At 44.1% G+C, this 22,163-nt stretch overlaps 2 protein-coding genes across 2 annotated transcripts in view; one reads left to right on the top strand and one right to left on the bottom strand.

Annotated features, from left to right (window-relative positions):
* The window catches only part of CTNNA1 (catenin alpha 1), a 115,982-nt gene that overhangs the window by 55,307 nt on the left and 38,512 nt on the right, over window positions 1-22,163 (bottom strand). The window lies entirely within an intron of this gene.
* On the top strand, window positions 427-2,314 carry LRRTM2 (leucine rich repeat transmembrane neuronal 2). Its single transcript, XM_041470115.1, has 2 exons — window positions 427-430; window positions 765-2,314. Exons 1-2 carry the CDS (start codon window positions 427-429, stop codon window positions 2,312-2,314), a joined length of 1,554 nt encoding a protein of 517 aa, XP_041326049.1.

Genomic DNA, 22,163 nt, shown 5'->3' with positions numbered 1-22,163 from the left:
TGTGGTCGCAGCGCATAAGCAAATCCATTCTTGTACCGCTTCCCTGAAAAGCTTTTCAGTAAATGCACTCATGCTACTACAGGAGCTTCTCTCAGCAATAAGCCACCCATCTGCCATCAACAAGTTAGGACTAAAGGAAGCCACAGCTGCGGAAAAGGAAAACGTGAGCTTCAATTAACCAGCTGAGCAGCCACGGAGGACGAAAACTTAAGTATTAAGATTTAAAAATTGCAGACCTGTCAGCGGAGATCAAGGCAGCAATTTCAAAAGGAATATTCCAAGAGAGCATCATGGATTTTGCACTAATATCAAAGGACACTAAACCCAGTCAATTATTCAAGGCTGTCTTACATTAGAGCCTTTCACAGACTCACGGCGTTGAGTCTCAAACTACGACTGAATGCACCCTCCAATGTACTCAAAAGAATGGGTAAGTTCCTGCGTTTCTCTGTTCCTTGTATAATGAATGACAGCTCTGCTTTAAAGGAGCAGTTAAGATCCTAAAGCAGATTGCTCTGCACTGAACCTTAAGAAAAAAATGTTTTCCGATAGCGCCACTGTAACCCTCCGTAATCGAGATAAAGCCTCTCCTAAGTGTAATGTCCAAGTATTCGGTTTGTCGTAGTAAGTTGTTTCTTGCATTTAGAATTAGCTTGTTGGAAATGCATGGCAATGTTATCTGCAGTGAAATCTTCCACCGTGATATTCCAAGTGTACTGATAAGGCTATCCTATCTTGTTGTTTTCCTAAATTATATTCTGCAGGCTTACATTTCAAGTGGCCATTAGGGGCTCGTATGCTGGCAGCACTATATGCAATGAGTATGGTTTTAAAAATGCTGCCTGCCTTGGGCATGGCTTGTCCACCAAAATGTCGCTGTGAGAAGCTGCTCTTTTACTGTGACTCTCAGGGGTTTCACTCAGTGCCAAACACCACTGAAAAGGGCTCGCTAGGTTTGTCACTGAGGCACAATTATATTTCTGAACTTGAAAGGGATCAATTTGCAAGCTTCAGTCAACTTACTTGGCTTCACTTAGATCATAATCAAATTGCAACAGTCAGAGAAGATTCTTTTCAAGGACTGTATAAACTTAAGGAATTAGTCTTAAGTTCCAACAAAATCTTTCATTTGCCAAACACAACTTTTAGCCAGCTGCTTAACCTGCAGAATTTGGACCTCTCTTTTAATCAGTTATCCTCTCTGCACCCCGAGCTCTTCTACGGCCTTCGCAAGCTACAGACCTTGCACTTGCGATCCAACTCCCTGCGGACCATCCCGGTCCGCCTGTTCTGGGACTGTCGTAGCCTGGAATTCCTGGATTTGAGCACAAACCGCTTGCGAAGTTTGGCTCGCAATGGATTTGCGGGATTAATCAAGCTGAGGGAGCTTCACCTAGAGCACAACCAGCTGACAAAGATTAATTTTGCTCACTTCCTCCGGCTGAGCAGCCTGCACACGCTCTTCTTGCAGTGGAACAAAATTAGCAACTTGACATGTGGGATGGAGTGGACCTGGGGCACCTTAGCAAAGCTCGATTTGACTGGAAACGAAATCAAAGCCATCGATTTCGCCGTCTTTGAAACTATGCCTAACCTTAAAACCCTCCTCATGGATAACAACAAGCTCACCACTCTGGATTCCAAGATCCTGAGCTCGCTGACATCCCTCACCACCGTGGGCCTCTCTGGCAATCTGTGGGAATGCAGCCCAAAGATCTGCGCCTTGGCCACATGGTTGAGTGGCTTCCAAGGTCGGTGGGAGCACTCCATACTCTGCCACAGCCCCGACCACACCCAGGGAGAGGATATTCTGGATGCAGTGTATGGTTTTCAGCTTTGCTGGAATTTATCGACTGTGGTTACCCCTGTGGCTACGACATCGTACACAGCTCCAACTACCGAGTACACGAAAAGAATAAGCTCTTCTCATTTCCATGTGGGAGACAAAGAGATTCCAACTACGGCAGGCATGGTTGTTACCACTGAAGAACAGTTCCCTGAGCCAAACAATGCCATCTTCACTCAGAGGGTAATTACAGGAACAATGGCTTTATTGTTTTCTTTCTTTTTTATCATTTTTATAGTGTTCATCTCCAGGAAGTGCTGCCCTCCCACACTAAGAAGAATTAGGCAGTGCTCAATGATTCAAAACCACAGGCAGCTCCGATCCCAAACACGGCTGCATATGGCCAATATGTCAGACCAAGGACCCTATAACGAGTACGAACCCACCCACGAAGGACCCTTCATCATCATCAATGGCTATGGACAGTGCAAGTGCCAGCAGCTGCCCTATAAAGAATGTGAAGTATAATACCTGCAGCCCATCACAAAGCAAATCAGATAAGTAACCTACTTTAAAATTGTAGGGACCTACATCAGATTCTAATTTTTACAAATGTTGACATAAAGCCTAATTTTCCAAGCTACTTAATGGAAACATTGTTTATGGAGTGGTGCAGTATTTTTAAGTTTTTTTAAAAATAAATCCATAATATTTTCAGTGTTAAAGAAGCAATGATTACATTCAACTTGCACTCCTAATGTTTAAAGTCTAAAGAGATGCTCACCTCAAACTATGTAAAATGTTTCACGTTATGTAATTATATGACTGTGTGTAAACATTTATACCCAAGTCTCCATATTCTACTTTTTCTACTGCAAACAGTCTTAGGGGAAGGAGACTGGATATCTGTGCAGGGATCTGTGGGGGACGTGTGCTCCATTTGTTCCACTGCAGCTGGAGGATCCCAAACACTGCAGCTGGCTCCGGGCACTTTAAGGGCAGCCCAGGAGGAAGATTTTCCTCCTCTGAGCATTTCACTCCAGTAAGGGAAGGGAGGGAAAACAGAAGAAGAAAAAGGAGAGAGGAAAAAAAAAAAAAAAAAAAAAAAAAGAGCAACAAAGGTCCAGGTGGGAATTTCAGTGCATTGGGGTGAATTTATCTGAAATAGTTTCGCTCTGTGCGTGTTCATGGCTCAGCAGCTTGCTGAAAGGAACAGCAGGCACAGAAAGGAGCAGTTCACACGAGCACTCAGCCCCAGACAGGATGGGCACACACACCCAGGAGCAGGATGGCACACACAGAGGAACAAGATGGGCACACACAGATGGGCACTCAGCCCCGGGCAGGATGGGCACACACACACAGTCCCAAGCAGGATGGGCACACACCCCTCCAGGAGCAGGACAGCCCTCCGTGTGTCCCCAGATTGGCACTGCAGCTTCTTTAGAGAGGCTCAGCACACTGGGATCGATTGGAAATATTAAGTACATTCAGTCCTCGGCTCCCTGGTTTCACTTGATGATGCTTTTCGTGAATTCAGGCTAATTACTTAATGATGATGAACAAATAGCATTTCAGCACTTTTTCATGTGTAAATAACCTTAATGCAAGGTTCTCTTAATCAAAAGCAAATATCAACAGCAAGGTTAAGGAGAAGAGGGAAGGAAGAAAGGAAGGAAGGAAGGAAGGAAGGAAGGAAGAAGCCTCTCTTTGTCCCCCTGCTGCCCCCCCAGCTGAGGCTTCCTCTGGCTGGGAAGCTATTTTCATGCACTAACTCCACTGGTTTCTCTGGAGACAGAATTAGCCCCTGTAATATAAGCTCTCACTTGTCCTCCTCTTCCAAAATTCAAGATAAAAAAAGATCCCTTCTGATAAGTTAGGAGAATATGATTAGTTTATAGAATAGTTCACTGAAAAATGTTTTGTTTCTTACTCAATGTGGGACAGAATTTAAACTAGTATGACTTTTTAAAAAATCATATATAAATATATATACACATACACCTCATTCTAAGGGGTAATTTGGTTTCTTTAGCCAGAAGTACCATATTGCTATTTATACTCTATTATGGAATTATATGTAAATATTTGCAGATCTATGCAGTGATGGTGGTACTCAGATGCCACGAGGGTGGGGGGTGGGGGGTCTGCAAAGGAGTACATTATTTTTAAGTCAACTGCTCAAATATTGTAAACATTCTAACCAAAGCTAAAAGATTCAGAGGGATGGAGAATTATTTTATATATATATATACATGTATGTATAACAAAAAAATGTGTTGTGTCCAATGCTGCAGTGTTAAACAATTACCAGCACACCCCGATGAAGAAATGAAATTCCCCACAGTGTTGCCATACTTTGATCAAATCCATAATTACAGTATGCTAAATGTATTCAACTATCCTGCAAACTTTTTAAACAGAAAAACCACTGCGCAAAAATCCGTTTGCTATTTCACTCTGCTTTTCTCTCTGTATTACCACTTAGTGAGGTATTTAGGGTGCAATTATACAACAGTTTGATGTTTTCTTGTGAGATGAATTTGTCCAAGGCAATTATAGCAAGACAATTCTTGTAAGGTTTTACATAAAGGTTTTTCAATTGCTGGTTTTGAAGATAATAATTTACATCATTTTACTTTTACATACAGTGCCCTTGATATAAAACCAGTATTTTGTTTACTTCCCTTGACTCTGTACTTTAATGGAAGAGAAGATCCAGTGAAGCCTAATGGATTTCCACAGAGATATCTCTGAACTCTTGTTACTGTTAATACTAAGATGGGTCCATTTACACCTGTTCTGGGAAACTAATTACTGCTTTTAACTGACTACAAAAAATCCTGCAGGGTAGGTGGACAAAGAGCAGAAATTCTGGATGATTAAATCCCACATGAGGCAGAAGGCCAGAGCTGAGAAATACAAACCCATATTGGTCCCCAGGGGTATTTAGCTACAGTAGGAAGATTTGCTTTGCTCCTTCCCATAGCTAAGTGCTCACAGCTCTCCTGAGGCCCAGAATGCTGCTCTAGGAGCAGGTGAGTGAGCACTGAGTGGCTGGCACACCTGCATTGGCTGGCACAGGCCAGCTCTAGGAGCCTGGGGAGGAGGCACTTGGGGATGACTTCTACCTATGGCTGCAGGGTACCAGCACAGACAAAGTCATCACTGAGCTTGTTAATTATCCTGGCAACCAAATAATCTGGCTGTGCTGCCACCCCCAATCAGATGTCACCAGTGAACTCTGACAGCTTCAGCTGTGTCTGCAGGAAGCAATCCCAGAAACTCTGGCTGTCAGACAGTTCAAGGGGTACCACCTCAGTCTTCCACAAGGGAACAAGAAGGGGCTGCTTGATGAGGAGCTGAGGTTCCTCCAGAGGAGGTACTTTCCCAGCAGCCCAGCTCTGTCTCACTCCATCTTTATGAGCTTTTAATTCCACCCAGGAAGAGCAAAGACAGATGCTCCAGCAATGCTGCATTTAACCCTCTTCTCCATCCCTGCCACTCATGGTGATTTTCCAAGCATTAAAGCACACCCACCCAGGCACCCAAGTTTCCACTGGTGCCGAAGTGCAGGAGGCCAGCAGGCACAGCCCAGCACCGTTCCCATTCCCGTTCCCTCTCTGTACTCCACAGCCAATCTCCCAAATGCTATGGTTTACGTCTGCTATTTCCAAACCCATTTGTTGCCAGGTTTCAGGCATAAGCAAAGCAATTCAGCAAACATTACATTTAGGGTAACAGGTATCATAAAACTCACAGAATGTCAAACAGCAGCAGCGAAGTCAACTTGAATTCCCTGCGGAGGGACAGCGAGCACCAGGCAGAGCCATCGCTCTGCACAAGGACACAGCCAGAGGCTGTTAATATTTTTTATTTTAAAGTTACTGTCTTCCATTCGCAATTGCTTGTGACTCTTCCAGGCAAGGAGGGGATTGGAATAATCGTGCTATTCAGCAGTCCCTGATTTATTTTGTTGATGGAACAAGAACCACAATGATTTGGTTTAAATTAATCATATTTCAGTATGAGCACTGGCTGATGACAGGAGCTTGTTAACCTGCCCTCCCCAAACACCATCTCTGCTGCACAGCCTCGGTTTGTACAGATCCTACACTGCTTACAGGTGCTTTAACACCTCCAGGCACAACCTCCGAGGTCTTTGGGTCTTTTAGAAACAGAATTTCTTGTTCTGCTCTTGACATCCTCGTCCCATCCAAAGAGCCCCTCCATCCTCGCCAATATCCAGGCAGCTTCCCCTGCTCCTCACCCTCGTGTCAGTGAAATGGAAATCCAGCAGCACAAGTTCAGGCTTTGAGTCATTCTCCTGGAACAGGCTGAATTAATGCTCCCAGTTAGTCTCTCTGCATTAGATCAGTGTTTAAATGCACACAAGGAAAAATGACTCGATGAAGGGTGAAATGGCTGAGTGTTCAGTCTCCAGCTGAAGTATTTCTCTGCACTGAGCTCCCGTTCCCTATCAGATGGAAACATAATGAATGCTGCTGCATCGGTGTTTGGTTTTGTTTGTTCCTCCCCCAAGCAGAAATGATCTGCTTTTCCAGTGATCAGCCACATGCAAATCTGAGCTTCTGTCCCATTACCCCCTTACAAGACAGGGGCCTATTGCTACTTTGTAAAATCAGAAACATCCTGTGGCTTTAAACCAGAAATCTGCACTACACACTTATTTTTAATGTGTCTAAGATAATTTCTGTACTACTTTAATGGAAATAAAGTTGATTTAATTTTGTGATCTGTGTAGCTATCAAAATCCATCTGTTCAGATCTATGAAACTTACCCAGGAGCTGAATTTCATCTTTCTTATGAAGTTTTCCATAAAAATTAAACAAGTTCAGAGGGGGATACAGTATTTTTCCTCCCCCACAAAAGGAACAAGCAAGGAAACAACAGAAACCAAAGGCAGCAGCTCCTCCCTCCCCACACCTTCCTCCACTGCAAATGTCCCAGATGCTAAAATTGGTGCTGGGCTCTGCTTTTTAAGGCATCACGTTAGCAGGATGCTTAGAGATAATTTCAGAATCAGCTGGAAATTCAGCATTTCACATCTTGTAAAAATCTTCTGAGAGGCATCTAGGGAAAGGTACCAGAAGCTTTGAGGGGTACAGTCAGGCCTCAGATGGGGTGAAACAGCAATGTACACCACTGTGTAAGCAGGTTGTACACCCCTGTGTAAGCACCAAGAAGATATGCCTGCCATCTCCCAACCACTCCTTTGTAAAAAGCCAAACAAAACCCACCCCATTTTTCTTTTTACTAATGAAAACACTAGTAAGTGAACTATTCTACCAGCTTAGCAACCCAAGATTACAGAGAGTCCTAGATGCATTGTGTTTAAATTATGTTTCAAGAGCCAAGTTCTGGTGGGAGGGGGTGTGAGTAATGGAGTAAAACAAGTGCAGTGTACAGAAGCATTTTGTTATTAAAACTGTGTATACTGTAAAACTGAATTTGCCTCTTTCTTCCTCCCTTTTCAAGTAGAGGTGTCAAAATCTCACTCTTTCGTGGTATGTTAAAAGCAGGCTGCACCCACTGTCCCAAGCAGAAGAGTCAGGTTTGGGCCATTTACCAGAGTCACAGCAAATCCAGCCCCTTCTGTTGTACCACAGTGAGCAAAATACAACCTTCTGCTCTACCACAGTGAGCAGGGCTGCAGGGCTCTTCCCAAACCAGGTGTCTCCTGACTAACAAAAGCTGAATAAAAACCAAACCAAAGCCAAACTCCTGGCCCTTGAGTAGCTGGATCAGGATCAGCACAGGCCTGGCCCAGCCTAGCCCTGCCCCTGGGTGTTTCCTGGTACACCCCCAGGTACACCTCCAGGGACACCTGTGGGTCACTGTGCCAGCCAGGAGCTGGCATTTCCAAAGGGAACACCCTGCCAGAAGTGTGGCAAGTACAAACAGCCCATAAGGTTCAGAGGTGTTACACAGTGAGACATCCCATCAATTCTGAGTCACAGCCCTCCAGGAAGGGTCCCAAAACCGCTCCTGGTAAAGGAAGTGTTCTTTACATGAGCTACCACAGCCAACACAGCGTTCAGAGCTGCTGTGCCTCAATATCATGGGAAGGAGTTCTGGGTTTGAGAAGTGACAAGCTCACAGACACAGCCAAAAAGCCGTGACAGAGAACTGAACAAAAGAATGAGTTTCAGGATGTTCCAAGATGATTACATGCACTGAGCCACCAGCTAAAATCATTTTAGTAACTAAGCCATAGCTGCATTTACTTTTTTATCAAAAGGTTTGGCTGGAACAAGTTCTCAAGGGTTTTAAATGTCAGCTGGCAAACTGCCTCTCAAATCCTTCTAATACTTCAAAGCAGCACATGATATATCTATTTTCTTAAACTCTCAGAGACTAATTTTACAAGCAAAAGCATCTCTCAACTACAAACCCAGTTGTTTTCACAAGCAAAGGTAACACAACTCAGAGAAAAACCAGTACTCTGAATACATCATGCAAAACTTTTAAATCCAATTAGGAACAAGGAAATGTCAATATCACTAGCAACTTACTTTTAAATATAGGCTCCGTTAAGACAAATGCAAAAAAATAGAGATTCAAGAATTTGACTGGAGAGGATTGCATAAATGAACTGAAAACTGCAGCACTGGGAAACCCTGGCTCCCTCCTGCAGTGAATGTCCAGGCTAAGGGACAGGACTCAGTGAGAGTGTTCACCCACCACAAAACCATGATGTCAGTATTTTCTGTTATCTGTTCTTAAATAAAAGCTTTACAAAATCATTGTTAACTAATCAACAATTTAATTACCGTGAAGATTTTAGGAAATTTTTTTATAATGAGGTAAAGCTCTATTTGCCTTATTTGACATAGGATTCACATGCTCTGGGTCTTATTTTGGGAGAAAATTTTTTACAGTGAGGGTGGTGAAATCTTGTGCCAAGTAACCAAGAGAGGTGGGGGATGCCCCTTCCCTAGAAACACTCCAGGCCAAGATGGACAGGGCTGTGGGTGACCTGATCTACTTGAAGCTGTTCCTACTCGTTGCAGGGGACTGGACTAGGGTGATTTTAAAGGTCCCTTCCCACCCAAATCATTCTATGATTCTATGAAACAAAAAAATGACACGTCTCATTAGCACAATCCCATGTTTGTTTCTGTGATGCACAACTCCAGAGGTCTGGCTGCCAAGGGCACTGAGCAAACTCTTCTGGGCTGACAAGTAATCAAACCCTGATTTCAGCTCTTCAGCTGGTTTTAATCCACAAAGTCTGTAATTCGACTTTTTCTTCTAAATTTTCTAAAAGGACAAAAGTTAAAAACACACAAAAATCATTTAAGTGTAAAAACCAGGAGCAAGAAGCTGAACCATGGCCAGAGGGGAACATCCCATGAGTTAAACCCAATTTCTTCTCCCCAGTATGTAACACAAACACTTGCAGTATGCACACACAAGCAAAATGAAAGGGTATTGATGTTTAAATGAAGTAATCAATCTTTCTTTTATAAAACCAAGGTATTTCTTTCAAGTAACTTCCCTGTTATCCCCAGCAGACTCTCCTCTTTGTACACTGAGTACTCAAGCAAACTGGACACAGAGGAGATTCTGGTTTTCCTTCCACCCCTCCCTATCCCACAGCGTGGGCAGTGCAGCCACTGTTTGACAGAGGTGCATCATGCTGTGTACCAGTTAAAAAAACCAGCCATATTTCATGAGAAGTCTTAGAGTAAGTGGAAAAGGTTCATCCATCAAGAAGGTTCTTAAATAATGAATGAGTCATAATTCTTTACAGTCAAAAGCAATTAATTTTCTGTATTGTAATCAGGAGAATAAATCTGAAAAACCATTCTAACGGCTCTGAATCTGAAGGTAGTGTTGCAGCTGAATTTTTAATTTTAAAATACAGGAGCAGTGAGGACTTCTGCTGTTTAAACACACAATCTTCTACCAAACAGAACAGCTTTACTGCATATTTAATAGGTAGAATGGGTTTTGTGAGACCACATGAGATTAAAGACAGCATTAGATACAGGAAATGCATTTCAAGCAGAAAGGTCCTTAAGATACCTCTTAACTGTATAGCCACTAAAATACTTGAAATACTCTTTAAGAAGTGTACAAAATATTCAGAAAATCTTGCTGCAAGAAGTAGTTTTACTTATATGTTTGCAAAGAGCTAAAAATATTGAGTAGTGTGTTAATGTGGAATCCAGCTCAACCCTACAGCAACTGTTCCTATTAGGAAGCATTGGCTCTTTTCCCACTTAACTCCTAAATAATCCATCACATATCCAGAACCTCTGCCTCAAAAGTCACATGCTGTTAGCTGGGACTATCAATTTCTGCCCTCAAATGGACTGCTTCAACCCTAACACCACTTTAAATTTGAATTCTTTTAGAGAACAAACCTGTAAAATTAATAGAGCTCTTAGTAAAGCTAATAACAACACAGTCTGCTAAGGAGCGAGAACACGGGAAAGGGACAGGGACACTGCTACAAGGGCAGTTCCATCACTGAAGGCACCACAGAGCACTTAACTGGGGGGAAAACACACTCCCTGCACTGCAGCCACTCTCAGCAGCTTTGCTAACAACCTCTGCTTTGAGGAAGGTAAATTTCAGCTGTCCCAGCAGCCCAGCTGCTCCAGAGGGGGGTCGTGCACTGAACATCCTCAGCACACACCTATCAAAGGATGTGAGCCAGGAACAAACCCCCAGGTTGGGAAAACCACCCAGCAGGGCCATGCTGCAAGCCCCCAGGTCTAAGCACACAGCTCTGATTTAAAGAGCAGGAGATATTAAAGCACCATCTCTGCTGTCCTCAGGAGAAGACAACATGCTTCAGTAAAGACCTGGAACTGCTTATTGATCCCATCCAACCCTGAAGCACAACATCCCCACACAAACAGCAACAGCTGCTTGAAATTCTGACTGAATAATTTAAAGGTTAAAGAACTCCTCCTCAAGCTTTCCAGATAGTCCTGAAGATGGAAATAGATGGAATTGCTTCCAGGTAGGACAAACACTGTGCTCAGCACCCAGGGGAGCAGCAGGCCACTGCAATGCTGACCAGAGCACAGGCAGCCTAGCTGGGGAGCTCCTAATAACAGCTGGAAGCTCTCTGGGTAGCAAGGGTCTATCTGCAGGGTCCAGGCCTTCAAGAATTCCACAGCCACAGGGCAGGCAGGCAGAGAAAACCATCTCTAGTTTATATTCTTCTCTGTGGACAACCAGCTTAGCTCTAGGACATCCATTAGAAGCACAGCAGCTGTGGAGCTTGGAAGTGAGGGAGCTTTGTCTTCTGCCTGCAGTTAGCATTCAGAAACTTCCAAAAAGGCTAAAGTTAGACATCTGATTGGGATGAACCAGAAAAAAAATCCAAAACCAACCAAATGAAAACGAAACCAAAACAAACAAATCAACCCAATGAGCTCTGGCAGATACTGCATTTTTAACGTGACACTACACTCCTGAACAGAACAAAAATGAGAACTTCTGACAAGTTTCCAGAGTCTCTAATGACTTGTAGGAGATGCCTGTTCACCCTCTACTGAACTTTCAGGAGTTGTCTGTTCACTTTTGTCCTGGGTTTGCCAAACTAGGACAACGCTTTACTGAACCATCGAAGCATCAGCCTCAAAGTCTCACGTGCAATGAGCTCTTGCCAGGTGTTCCCCCTGCCAGTGAGAGTAGAGCAAGTACAATACCACCCATAGTTAAACTCAGCAAACACCCACAGAGCTCACTTTGTAACAACACGATGGCATCAGGACTAAGGAATTCCAGTTATTTACAGACCACTCAGAATACCCTCAGTGCTTCGAGCTGCTGAACAAACTGCAGTGCCTCTTCCATGCCAAGTTTTGGATTAGTCAGCAGTGTAAATGTTTGTTGACAAATTTGAAACTTGGATAAAACCACTGCTTTGTTCTACATTCAAGAGGTGTTTCTGGAATGAATTCCAAGTCCTTGCCCCCTGCTGCAGAGCTGTCCCTTACCAGCAGGGCCCAGGCCAGCAGCAGGAGGTTCCTGAGCACACAGCACTGGCACAGCAGTGGGATCGCTGCTAGAGCTGGAGCTGTGGGCTATGAGTGCTCCACACCTTCCCCAGCCCCTCCTGTCTGACAGCACACCCTCAAACACAGGGACAAATGGAAACACAGACAAAGAGGAGGCAGACTCACCCAGCAGATAAATCCCAGGGATATTGTCCCTTCATACCTAGAGCTGTCCATGGACAACAATTAACTTGACAAAGGGTGCCAGGAGAATGTCCAGAGACACATGAAAAAGGTTTATGCCACATTCAAATGAGCTGATGCCACCCGGCTGCAGACTGCTTCTTTCTTCTTAGTGGGCACTCCATCATTTGAATATGCCCCAATAAAGCTGCATCATCAAGAGAGGAACTTTCTGACACCTACTTTTACTGTCCATTTATTAAAAGCCAGTAGTCTTCATCAGGCAAATTAATAAGTGATCATCAGCTTTAGAAAGCAATTTCAATTGTTCATGCAAACATAGCTCCACTGTAGCAGCAGCTCACTGCCACTGCCCCTACCTCAGCCTGCGCTGGCACAGTCAACAACAAAACCCAGTCCATCCTGCCTGGCCATCAGAAGTCCACCCCTGCCACCCATGGGAAGCAGCAAAATACCAGGAAAACACTCCAAAAATATGAGCTTACGCAAATAACAAAACAACCCAACCACCCTATCACTCTAAAGCATTCATTATGCACACATACGCAGTTAATTAAACATATATAAAATAGAGACATTTCAGATGGATTTCCTGTGTCACATTATGAAATACGTGCAATCAGTGATCCTGGGGAACTAACTGGTATCAATCAAAAAACATTTAAAAGTCAAAAGTAAATCACAAAACAAACCCTCTAATGGGAAGTTTACTCATGGAAGGAGTTATAAAAGGGGTTTTTAGAATTACTCCATCCTGTTTGTTACATTTGCTTATGCAAGAGAAGTGTTTTTAATTACTGACAGGACTAGGATTAAATGACAAGTCCACATACTTGATCCAGATTGTCCATAGGCACAAGGTTAAAAATATGATAAAGAACATGAACAGGTTTTAGTGAGCTGAGCCAGGAAAAAAATCAAACCCACATTCCCTCTGAGCAGAAAATAGGACTTTTCTGTGATTATTAAAATAATTTTATCAAGGCAAGTACACAGGCTGATTTCTACTCTGACAAGTGGTTTGGTCACTTCTTTTTGTGTAATGCAGTTATAATCAAGAGAGGTCTCTGTTATCAAAACCACTGTCTTCAAATCAAATATTTCAAGTTAGTAACATGCTTCCAGTCGCTTCACTAATATAAAAAAACCTCCAAAAACCTTGTTTTCTCACAGGAGAGCTATAATTTGTAACTTCAGTCCTGCAGTCTACTCCCTAATGAAAAAGAAAAATCAAGAGAGCACATGGTCTTCCTTCACATTTCACAGCATCTTTTAACTTTAATGGCAACTGACCAAAAGCTCCAGAACTGCTCTGGGCTAAAAACGATTCCTAATCCCTGTAATCAGTCTGGAATTCCCACTCAAGGGCAAAACTGGGAGCAGCTAAAAACACTGGTTTGTAAGAATTCACATCCTAAGAACAACCAAATGCAGCTGCCCCAGCCCTGGAAGTGTCCAAGGCCAGGTTGGAAATGAGGCTAAAAAGGAAGGAGTGCGCCCAGTGAGAACAGGGCCAGGTGACCTGTAAGAACACAGAGATGCTGCTCCCTCCACTGTCGGCAGAAAATTCATGTGGACAAAGCTCAGCTGGAGCTGCCAGAACTGGGGAATAATAACAATTTACAAAGATACGAATGGCAAAAGGCAGTGTAGAAATTACTTCAGTGTGTTCCAGGATGAGGACAATCACCTCACAGACAGGGACAGGGAAAGGTAGAGATGTTTAATGCATTCTTTGCCTCTGTCTTCAACATGGATCATAGACCAGGGGGGTCCCAGTGCCCTGAGCTGGAGAACCATGACTGTGACAATGATCAGCTCCCAGGTGACCCTGAAATGGTGCAGGATCTGCTGCTCCAGCTGGATCCCTAAAAACCTATGGGGGCTTGATGGGATTCATCCAAGAATCCTCAAAGAGCTGCTGATATCATCACAAAGCCTCTCTCAATGATTTTTGAGTGGTGTTAGGAATCTGGAGAGGTCCCAGCTGACTGGAAGCTGGGGAACATTGTTCTGATTTTCAAGAAGGGCAAGGAGGAGGACCGCGGAAACCACAGGCCTGTCAGTCTCACTTCAGTGCTGGGTGAAGTTGTGGAGGTTATTCTGGGAGGTGTTGAAAAACACCTGGAGAACAACGCAGGCATCAGTACAACCAGCACAGCTACAGGAGGGGAAAGTCCTGCTTGTCAAACCTGACTTCCTTCTGCAACAGGGGATCCCACCTGGCTGATCAAAGAAAGCCAGGTGATGTGAGCTTTTTGGACTTCAGGCTCAGGCTGGATCTCAGGGACAAGATCTCCCCCCAGAGGGTGCTGGCACTGCCCAGGCTCCCCAGGGAATGGGCACATCCCCGAGGCTGCCAGAGCTCCAGGAGCCTTTGGACAGCGCTGCCAGGGATGCACAGGGGGGATTGTTGGGGTGTCTGTACAGGGCACCAGAATCCTTGTGGGTTCTTCCAAGCCAGGATATTCTATGATCCTGTAAGTCTTCTTTTAAGTGATGGTGAAACCAAACCTTTAAAGTTACTGTCTAGTGCTATCAATGTATTATTTCTTGAGGGAAAAAAAACTTTATTGCAATAGCAAAAAGTCATTTTTTTTACTATTATTTGCACCTGTGGTGTGGGGGAGGAAGGGAAGGGATGAAGAGAAGTATTTGTCAGGTCTGAAAAACAACAGATTCTCAAACATTTTGTACTACTTTTATACCACTTCTAGGTAACAGATGTATCCACCAGTGTTCTCTTAAGGCTTATTCTTATATCTAGCAAGTTAATAGCATATGTTTTATGATATATAGCACAGAGGTTCTACACCTCTGCAGCACATTTATACCAATGAAGCAAAAATATCTATTTTTAAGATCAGTAATGGTTGGAAAGTGACAGGGTGCCAAGAAAGTCATCCTATAACAACATATATCTTTTCCCTAAAAGTGCAAAAGAAAACCCAAATTGGCAATAATGCATGGAATCAAGTCTCCCCAGTTTCCATCACATCATGATGCTGGGGCTCTACAAGCCAGACGAGACCCAGCATTAACCAAGCAAAAGTACCTGAAACTCTTTGCAAAATGGCTCAGGTTTCCATTTCTTGTTACCCTGCAGGTGTTTCTCAGCTGAGCTCAGAGGCAGCTGCAGGCTCTGACTGCCCTGGTGCAGAGTGCCAGGCCCAGCCTCCAGCAGCACACTCAGATCACAGAATATCCTGAGCTGGAAGGGGCCCACAAAGATCCGAGTCCAACTCCCAAGGAAATGGCCCACACAGGGATGGAGCCCCACACCTTGGGGTTACTGAAACCAGGCTCTGACCCCCTGAGACTGTCTCAGGGTCACCCCCTCCACACCAAGGCAGTTCCTGCCTCCGTGTCAAGGAGACAGAGGAATTGTGTGTCTATCTCACCCAGCTCCAGATGTAAAGGGGTTACTCTGCATCCTACTCCTACAGTTTGCCATCCCATGCTCCTACCCCTCCCTGCTGTGAGCTGCCAGGGCTTAGGACTCCAGCACTTCCAGTCAGGCTGCTCCTTCTCCTGGACCACAGCCCCCAGCTGCCACCCAGCCCAGACAGGACGACAAAACCTGTGCTGGAGAAGGAGTAGGACAGCACTACATCACAACAGCCCCCACAGGCCCTGGAATGGATCACAACTGCTGATAAAAGCTCTGTTTCAAACCTGGAGTGTCTTCATGCAGCACGCAGATCAAAATAATGCTAGATCCCCCCAGCCAAGTGCAGCCAGGTGAGATCTGACCCAGGCTGCTGTGAGTGACAATCAGGAGCTCAAGGGGGGCTGCCCAATATTTTGTCAACACTGCCAGCTGTTTCCTCCTGAGGGATTTTGCTGAGTGACAACTGGTTAAGCTTGGCTATAGGTCAATTCATCTCACTTCCAGTATGCCTGGTTAGATGGGAGAAGCAGGATGGATGGCGGAATGTCTCAGAATACCAAGTCAGGGGGACAAACCACTTCTGGCAGGAGCCACCAGAGAGCTGCTGGGGCTGGCAAGTAATCTACCACTGGAGCTGCTTTTTTACTGGCTTGGCTTTTCTTTTTTGTGTTAATCAGCAACCTTATCTAAGGAGTATCTTAAGTTTTTCCTTTGCAGATTACATGAATTAATAGATATATCCAGAAGCATGAAAAGCAGGCTGAAGTTTACACCTGCAGTAATTGTAAAAGCCTTGAGATACTGTAGTTTTTATCAAATTTTACATGTGTGTAAAAGGCTTTAGAAATAGAACTAAAATTGGAACAACACAGACCCCTGCAAAACTCAAATTAAAAGGAGTGAGCCAAGGCAGCATATGCCCTTTCCAAGAGGAAGAGAATGCATTATAAATCTGGGAATAAAGCCACCTAACTCCTGGCAAGACAGCTTGGAGAAACAGATAATAAAGCAATCCTACCAATATGATCACAAGACATTCAAAGTTAGAATTAATGTATCCTTTATTCGTTATTGGAAATATAAATAGGTTTAATTTGCAACAGATTTAAAAGTGTTTCCTGTAGGGTGGGGGATTCAGCAGCCTTAACCTGCAATACACCAACAGAAAAAGTAAGTATGCAGTTGCCTTTGACAGGAAGCAATAGGCATTAGAAACCAGGAACAGCAGGAAAAGCTGACTAATTGTCAAGAACCTCAAGTCTTGGCAGCAGCAAAAGCAGCAGAATCTCCTCTCCATCACAGAATCCCAGAATGCAGCTCTGCAGGGTCAGCATCTGTGGAGTCAGGTGAAGTCCCTGAGAAGCCAAAAGGGCTCAGGAGCAGCCCTGGCTGCCCAGGAGGGAGATCCCACTGAGGGCACTCAGACCAAGCCAACCACATCCACCATCACCTCCTTTCACACAGAGCCAGTGACTCCCCAGGGCACCGTGGGGGATTGAAAAGCCCAGAAACGTGGTGTGCATACCTTCATTTCTCACAGAGGCACCACCAAGCTATTATTTACTGAGCTAACTAATTAGCCAGCCACCCTTGCAGATAATAAGAATGCATTAAAGTATCTAGAATTCCAGTACAAGCCTGACACATACGAAGTGGCTGCCCTTCTTCAAAAGAAAGTGAATGTCAAAGGAAATAAACCATTTAGGAACACTCAGCACATCTGAGGTGCAGGGGAAAGGCAGCATCACCTCAGCATCCAGGAAAAAAAACCAAAACAAAGCTGAGTGCTATGGGATGCCGAGACATTTCACACTTCTATTGTATCAGCTTCTACTTCTAAAGAGATCATTAGATACACAGTTTGAATTAGCATTAGATAGATGATAAAGTAACAGCTATTCAAAATAAACAGAATTAATACACAGAACTGCAAAAACTGGCACAGAAAAAGCGGGAGATTGAAGGTACTTAAGCTGACAGTAATCTGAAAAACCCAGTTGGTAAATTCAGTTTTACACCAAGAAATAACTTGTAGCTGAATCTACACTTCACTGCAGTCTAGCACTGAAAGCACCCTTCCCTGCACACAGGCACTGCTCCAGGTGTGGGTAATAGAATCAAAGTCATAGAGCTAGTTTACAAATTGCATAAAATAATCCACTGGAAATAACACCAGGAATACTCCCAGGGGATACAAGTGCCCTGCGTACTTGAGTGCCCTGCTGTTACAAAAAGAGTTCCCCAAGTCCAGCTATATCTCGGGGCATGGAGGAAATAGGTTTCCACAGCACTACAAAAGTGACTGGAGATAAACATTTAGAGGAAGTTTGGAGAATTCAGCACCTGCTACCAAAAAGGCAGTTTTACATTCTCTGTGAAAAAGCCTTCCTGAGAGCATTGCGGGGGGGTGTGTACAGGACAGGAAGATTTGCATAATTACCAATTTTTCTCTCCACACACATTCCTGACAGGCTGTCCTCATTCTGCAGAGTGCCTGCACACACAGGAGCTACCCCTGGGCTGAGCACAGCTGTGACTGACCACAGTGGGTAGAGCAGGAACCCACCTCACCTGGGGCTACCAGAGAGACACACCTGCAAACCCACCCTCACAAGAACATCAACTTCTCCATGGCCCGGTGAAGACGCGGCCTTCCCCAGTGGAAGGGCCCTGCAGGAAGGACCACGCCCATCTTGTAGGCCATTAGCTCCAAAGGGGTCACCTGCACAGGCACAAGCCTGAAGAGCTTTCAACTTCTTTCTCTTCAGTTATTTCTGCATTAACTTCTTGTTTTCTTGGCTTTTTTCAGTCCACTGACCTCTAGAATTTGGATTCTTTGACTCCTGGAGAGATGCCCAAAAAACTCATTCTGCCTCTAAGGAAATTCACAAATTGGCATTTAAGGGGAACAGTATCAAGTGATATGGCTGCAGTCTTATTGTGTACTTGACATCAGAGCTCTCCAGTCACCTTCTTCCCCCAAAATGACTCAATAAAGAGTCCTCAAAGGAGAGGTTCAAAGGCACAGTAGGGAAGAGGAAGCCAGCCCCACATCCCACATTCCTCCCTACACAATCCAGGAGGCTGAGTGCTAAGGTGGGGGTTACACACACAAACCCTTTGAAAAGGGGGAAATGAGACTGAAGCCACAGATGCAGGAGCCACCTGGACAGTATCACGCAGCCAGCTGCTCAACCTCTAAGCAAGCAGAATTAATTGCATTAATTCTGGGGTTTAATCAAGAGAACTTGAATAAAAATAATGCATACTTAAAAGCAGTGCAGAGTATTGGGCTAAAAACCATGGGGACAGCATGTACATGGAGGAATCTGACTTGGGCAGCACTGACATTCACAGCTGCAATTCATCTGCTGGGAAGTCTGAAAGGAAAAACATCCATCAACTTCCAACACCAGATACAGGACAAAATGTGTGTGCTACAAACAAGTCCCAGGGTTATCTTCCTGTTCAGCAAACGTGGGCTTTTTAAAGCATCACATACCAATATTGCAGGTAATATCAGGAAAGAAAATTTAAAAAAAAATAGCTAAAGTCTCAAGCACATAATGAGATTGGTGTCTCAAAGAAATTGCTGTAGTATCTCCAGCATTCCTTAATATCTCTGTATGTGTTTTAATTTGGGAAGAAATTATGCAACTACATTCATATATCAAGGGAACATGAAAAGAAATTTAACAGTATCAGGATTATTTGAAGTCTTGAATACTTTGGGATAGTCAGTGTTCCAACTCCCTCAAACTGTGTGCAGCCTCATGGCCAAATCTTCATCTGTCAAAATATTAAAGAAGCTGCCTCCCACACTTGCAGGTGGGAACCTTACTCCAAAATTCAGTCAATCAAAAGCAACAAAAATGTACTTTATGGTTTGGTTTTGTTTTTTGGGTTTTTTTTTTAAGGAATCCATCCTTTAAATACAAGGTCAAAATAAATTCCCTAAACCACAGCAGATGAGAGGCAAGCTAGAAGGATGCCCTGGAGCAGTCATGGCACCCAGGACAGACGCACCTGCATCCCCAAGATGTTCCTCATCTCTGTCCGGTCAGTCCCCCACACACTCCCATGTCACCCACACTTCCTGTGCCTCACAGATTTCACTCTCAAGATACCACTTCTACAAAGCTGAACCGATCCTAAACCAAGAACCTTCTGTTTTCAGAGCCTTTTCCCCCCAGAGAAACAGCAGACTTCATTTCCCCAGATCACTCCGCAGGTTTCAGAAAGTAACTGATAACATCAATTCACGTTATCATATTCAGCAAACCACAGCTGACAGCACCTCAGGCATATCAAATAGACTCTGAGCTGAGAAGCAATTTTTTTCTTCTGGCCACATATGGCAGCAGTGGAGCACCCAATGAATGGCATCAGCCTTGTTTCTTGACAGACAGAGGTTACCAGAACACTGTGGAGTTCATACTCCACGAGTGGCTGCACATCCCACAATATTTGCATTTACTCTGACACACAATAAAGAAAAACACCCTTCATTTGTGGAAGGCACAGGTATTTGTGAAAGCCGGCACAGAACCATCTGGGTTTGATTCTTCACTGCCTACTGCTAATTTAGCACATGCCCTGGTTTTCCCTTTGTGGCTCAATACCAGTGCTTTTTTTAATTGCTGCTGAAAAAAATGCACCTTTTAGCCCATCTCTGCAAGGCAGCTCCTGGCCTGACAGCCTCTGGCTTTGCTGTTCTTATTGTAAGAAAACTACTCTTCTAGAATGCCTGTTCAGCAAAATAATTTGTGAGTATCCAGTCTCCAAAGTCATGAAGTGTTTTCAGACAGCCTGAGCAAGTTTTTAACCCTGCCATACACAAGCTGGCTCTATTGCTTCCCCTATAACTCCCATTCATCCTGCTAAAGGAATGTGTCCCTGTGTAGGCCAGTAGGAAGCCAAAGTTCTCTCCTCTATTTCAACAGCTTTCCAAGATACAGCTTAAGCCTCATCCTTTTCTCAGACATAAGAAGGATTAAGTCACTCTTTTACCTCTATTTAAATTCTAGAGGGCTGCCACTATTTGGATAAGCCACAAATGCTAATTATTCTGTATTGATTCTGTTGACTTACTGGGACAAAGGAGGTCTGAAGCTCCAGGACACATTAAGAGCATTACAGAACATCAGCTTTCTTACACAGGATAAAACAGGTTAAGCAAGAGCAGAGTCTGGATAATAAACACCACATCCAGAACAGAATATCCCAGTTTCCATCAAGACCTCTAATGCTTGCAGCAGAAGCTGTAAAAAAGATGAAGAGGTACTGGAAAGGAAAAAAAAATGAAAAAGCATAACAGGTTTTACATGTCATGGGAGCACTGGAAAGGAGACAAGTGGTACCACACAACCACGTGTGGGACATGTGTACATTGTACACAGTGACTGTTCCCCTTCCCTCCCTTCATTGTCTCTTGAATCCCATCCTGCAGATGGAACTTAATCCAGAGTTTGTATTAAATCAAGGCAAAAGAAAAAGGAGAAGTTGAGGACTTGAGAATCAAGTATCTCGTTGCAATACAAGAACTGTGGTATTCCAGCTTTGTAGTAATTCCATCATCCCCTTCTTCCAACGAGAGGAATTGAAAAGCCCAGTTGTGTGTGTAATACTTCTGCACACTGAGAGCATGATCCTGCTGGAGGCTAAAAGACTGTTTATCCACAGATCAGCAGTCACTGTGCAAACTTACATGCTCCATTCCATCCATACTCCTCGAATTTGACTTTGAGAGACTACTCAAGTATCACCAAATGGAGTAGCATTAGGGGTGACTACATATTTGATCTTATGTAGACAGATAAAGTTCAAGTATTTTCCTACAAAACAGTAGAATTCAAATGAATTAAGCCATAAACCACAATGTTAAGGCAGAATCCATACACAGCATTAGTGTATTTATGTAAAACCACTTAGAGTTCAAGGAAAGTAAAACACTGCAAAATGCCAACCTTCATATCACAAACAAGGCAGTACACATTTTTATTGCAGGTTTTCCCTGCACCAATCTTAAATGTTATTTGATCAACATGAGATTAAGAAAGGTCGAGGTTTATAATGCATTATCAGAAGATCAGAATGTGTTAACATTGGAGATGGACACATGCCTGACAAGAAAGGAAAACCCAGGTGGTTCCACCAACATAAAAGCAAAGGGTGAGGGGGGAAAGGAGGGACCAGGTAGGATGGGAGCCTTCACTGCCATTCAAAGTATCCACAGGACTCAATTCCTGTTCAGAGCCAGCACTAGAGCTCAGCTCTGCTGCACAGCTGGCTGCAGTGAGCACTGTAAGTGAGGGCAGCCACCTTCCTTCTTTTACATACATTAAGAGTCTGAAACAAAAATGCTGCAAAGCGTGGAAAGGCTGCAAGGGTGAGTTCTGGTGTACAAGGCAGTTCAGAACAAATCCCAGCTGCTGTCAAATCTATTCAATTTAAGAGAGTTCTCACTGGCAGCTCTGCACCAAACAAGCAGCAAAGGCTGAAGGCAGTGGATGGAGCACAGCAGTGATTTAAGACTTCAAGAGACTCCTAGGCTCCTACTGGAATCAGACCTGAGGTGTGAGTGCTGGGCTTTGCTGAGATTCTCTCAGGAGGCACTCAGCCAGCCATATGCTTCTTTAAGAGGTGCATCTGCACAGCACAAAAACTGTCTTGGGTCTGGAAAAGCATCCAGGACTTGCAAGCTGTGCCACTGGCATCAGTGGCTGCACTGGCCTGTGCCCCCACCCAGGGGACACAGCTGGAGCCCAGATGTGCTGCCCTCCCTCCCCTCTAGGGCTG

Source organism: Pyrgilauda ruficollis, unplaced genomic scaffold (genome assembly GCF_017590135.1).
Source record: "Pyrgilauda ruficollis isolate IOZ18807 unplaced genomic scaffold, ASM1759013v1 scaffold105, whole genome shotgun sequence".
NCBI classification, from domain to species: Eukaryota; Metazoa; Chordata; class Aves; order Passeriformes; family Passeridae; genus Pyrgilauda; species Pyrgilauda ruficollis.
Note: the sequence above shows the minus strand (reverse complement) of the source record. Positions and strands in the feature narration are given on the sequence as shown.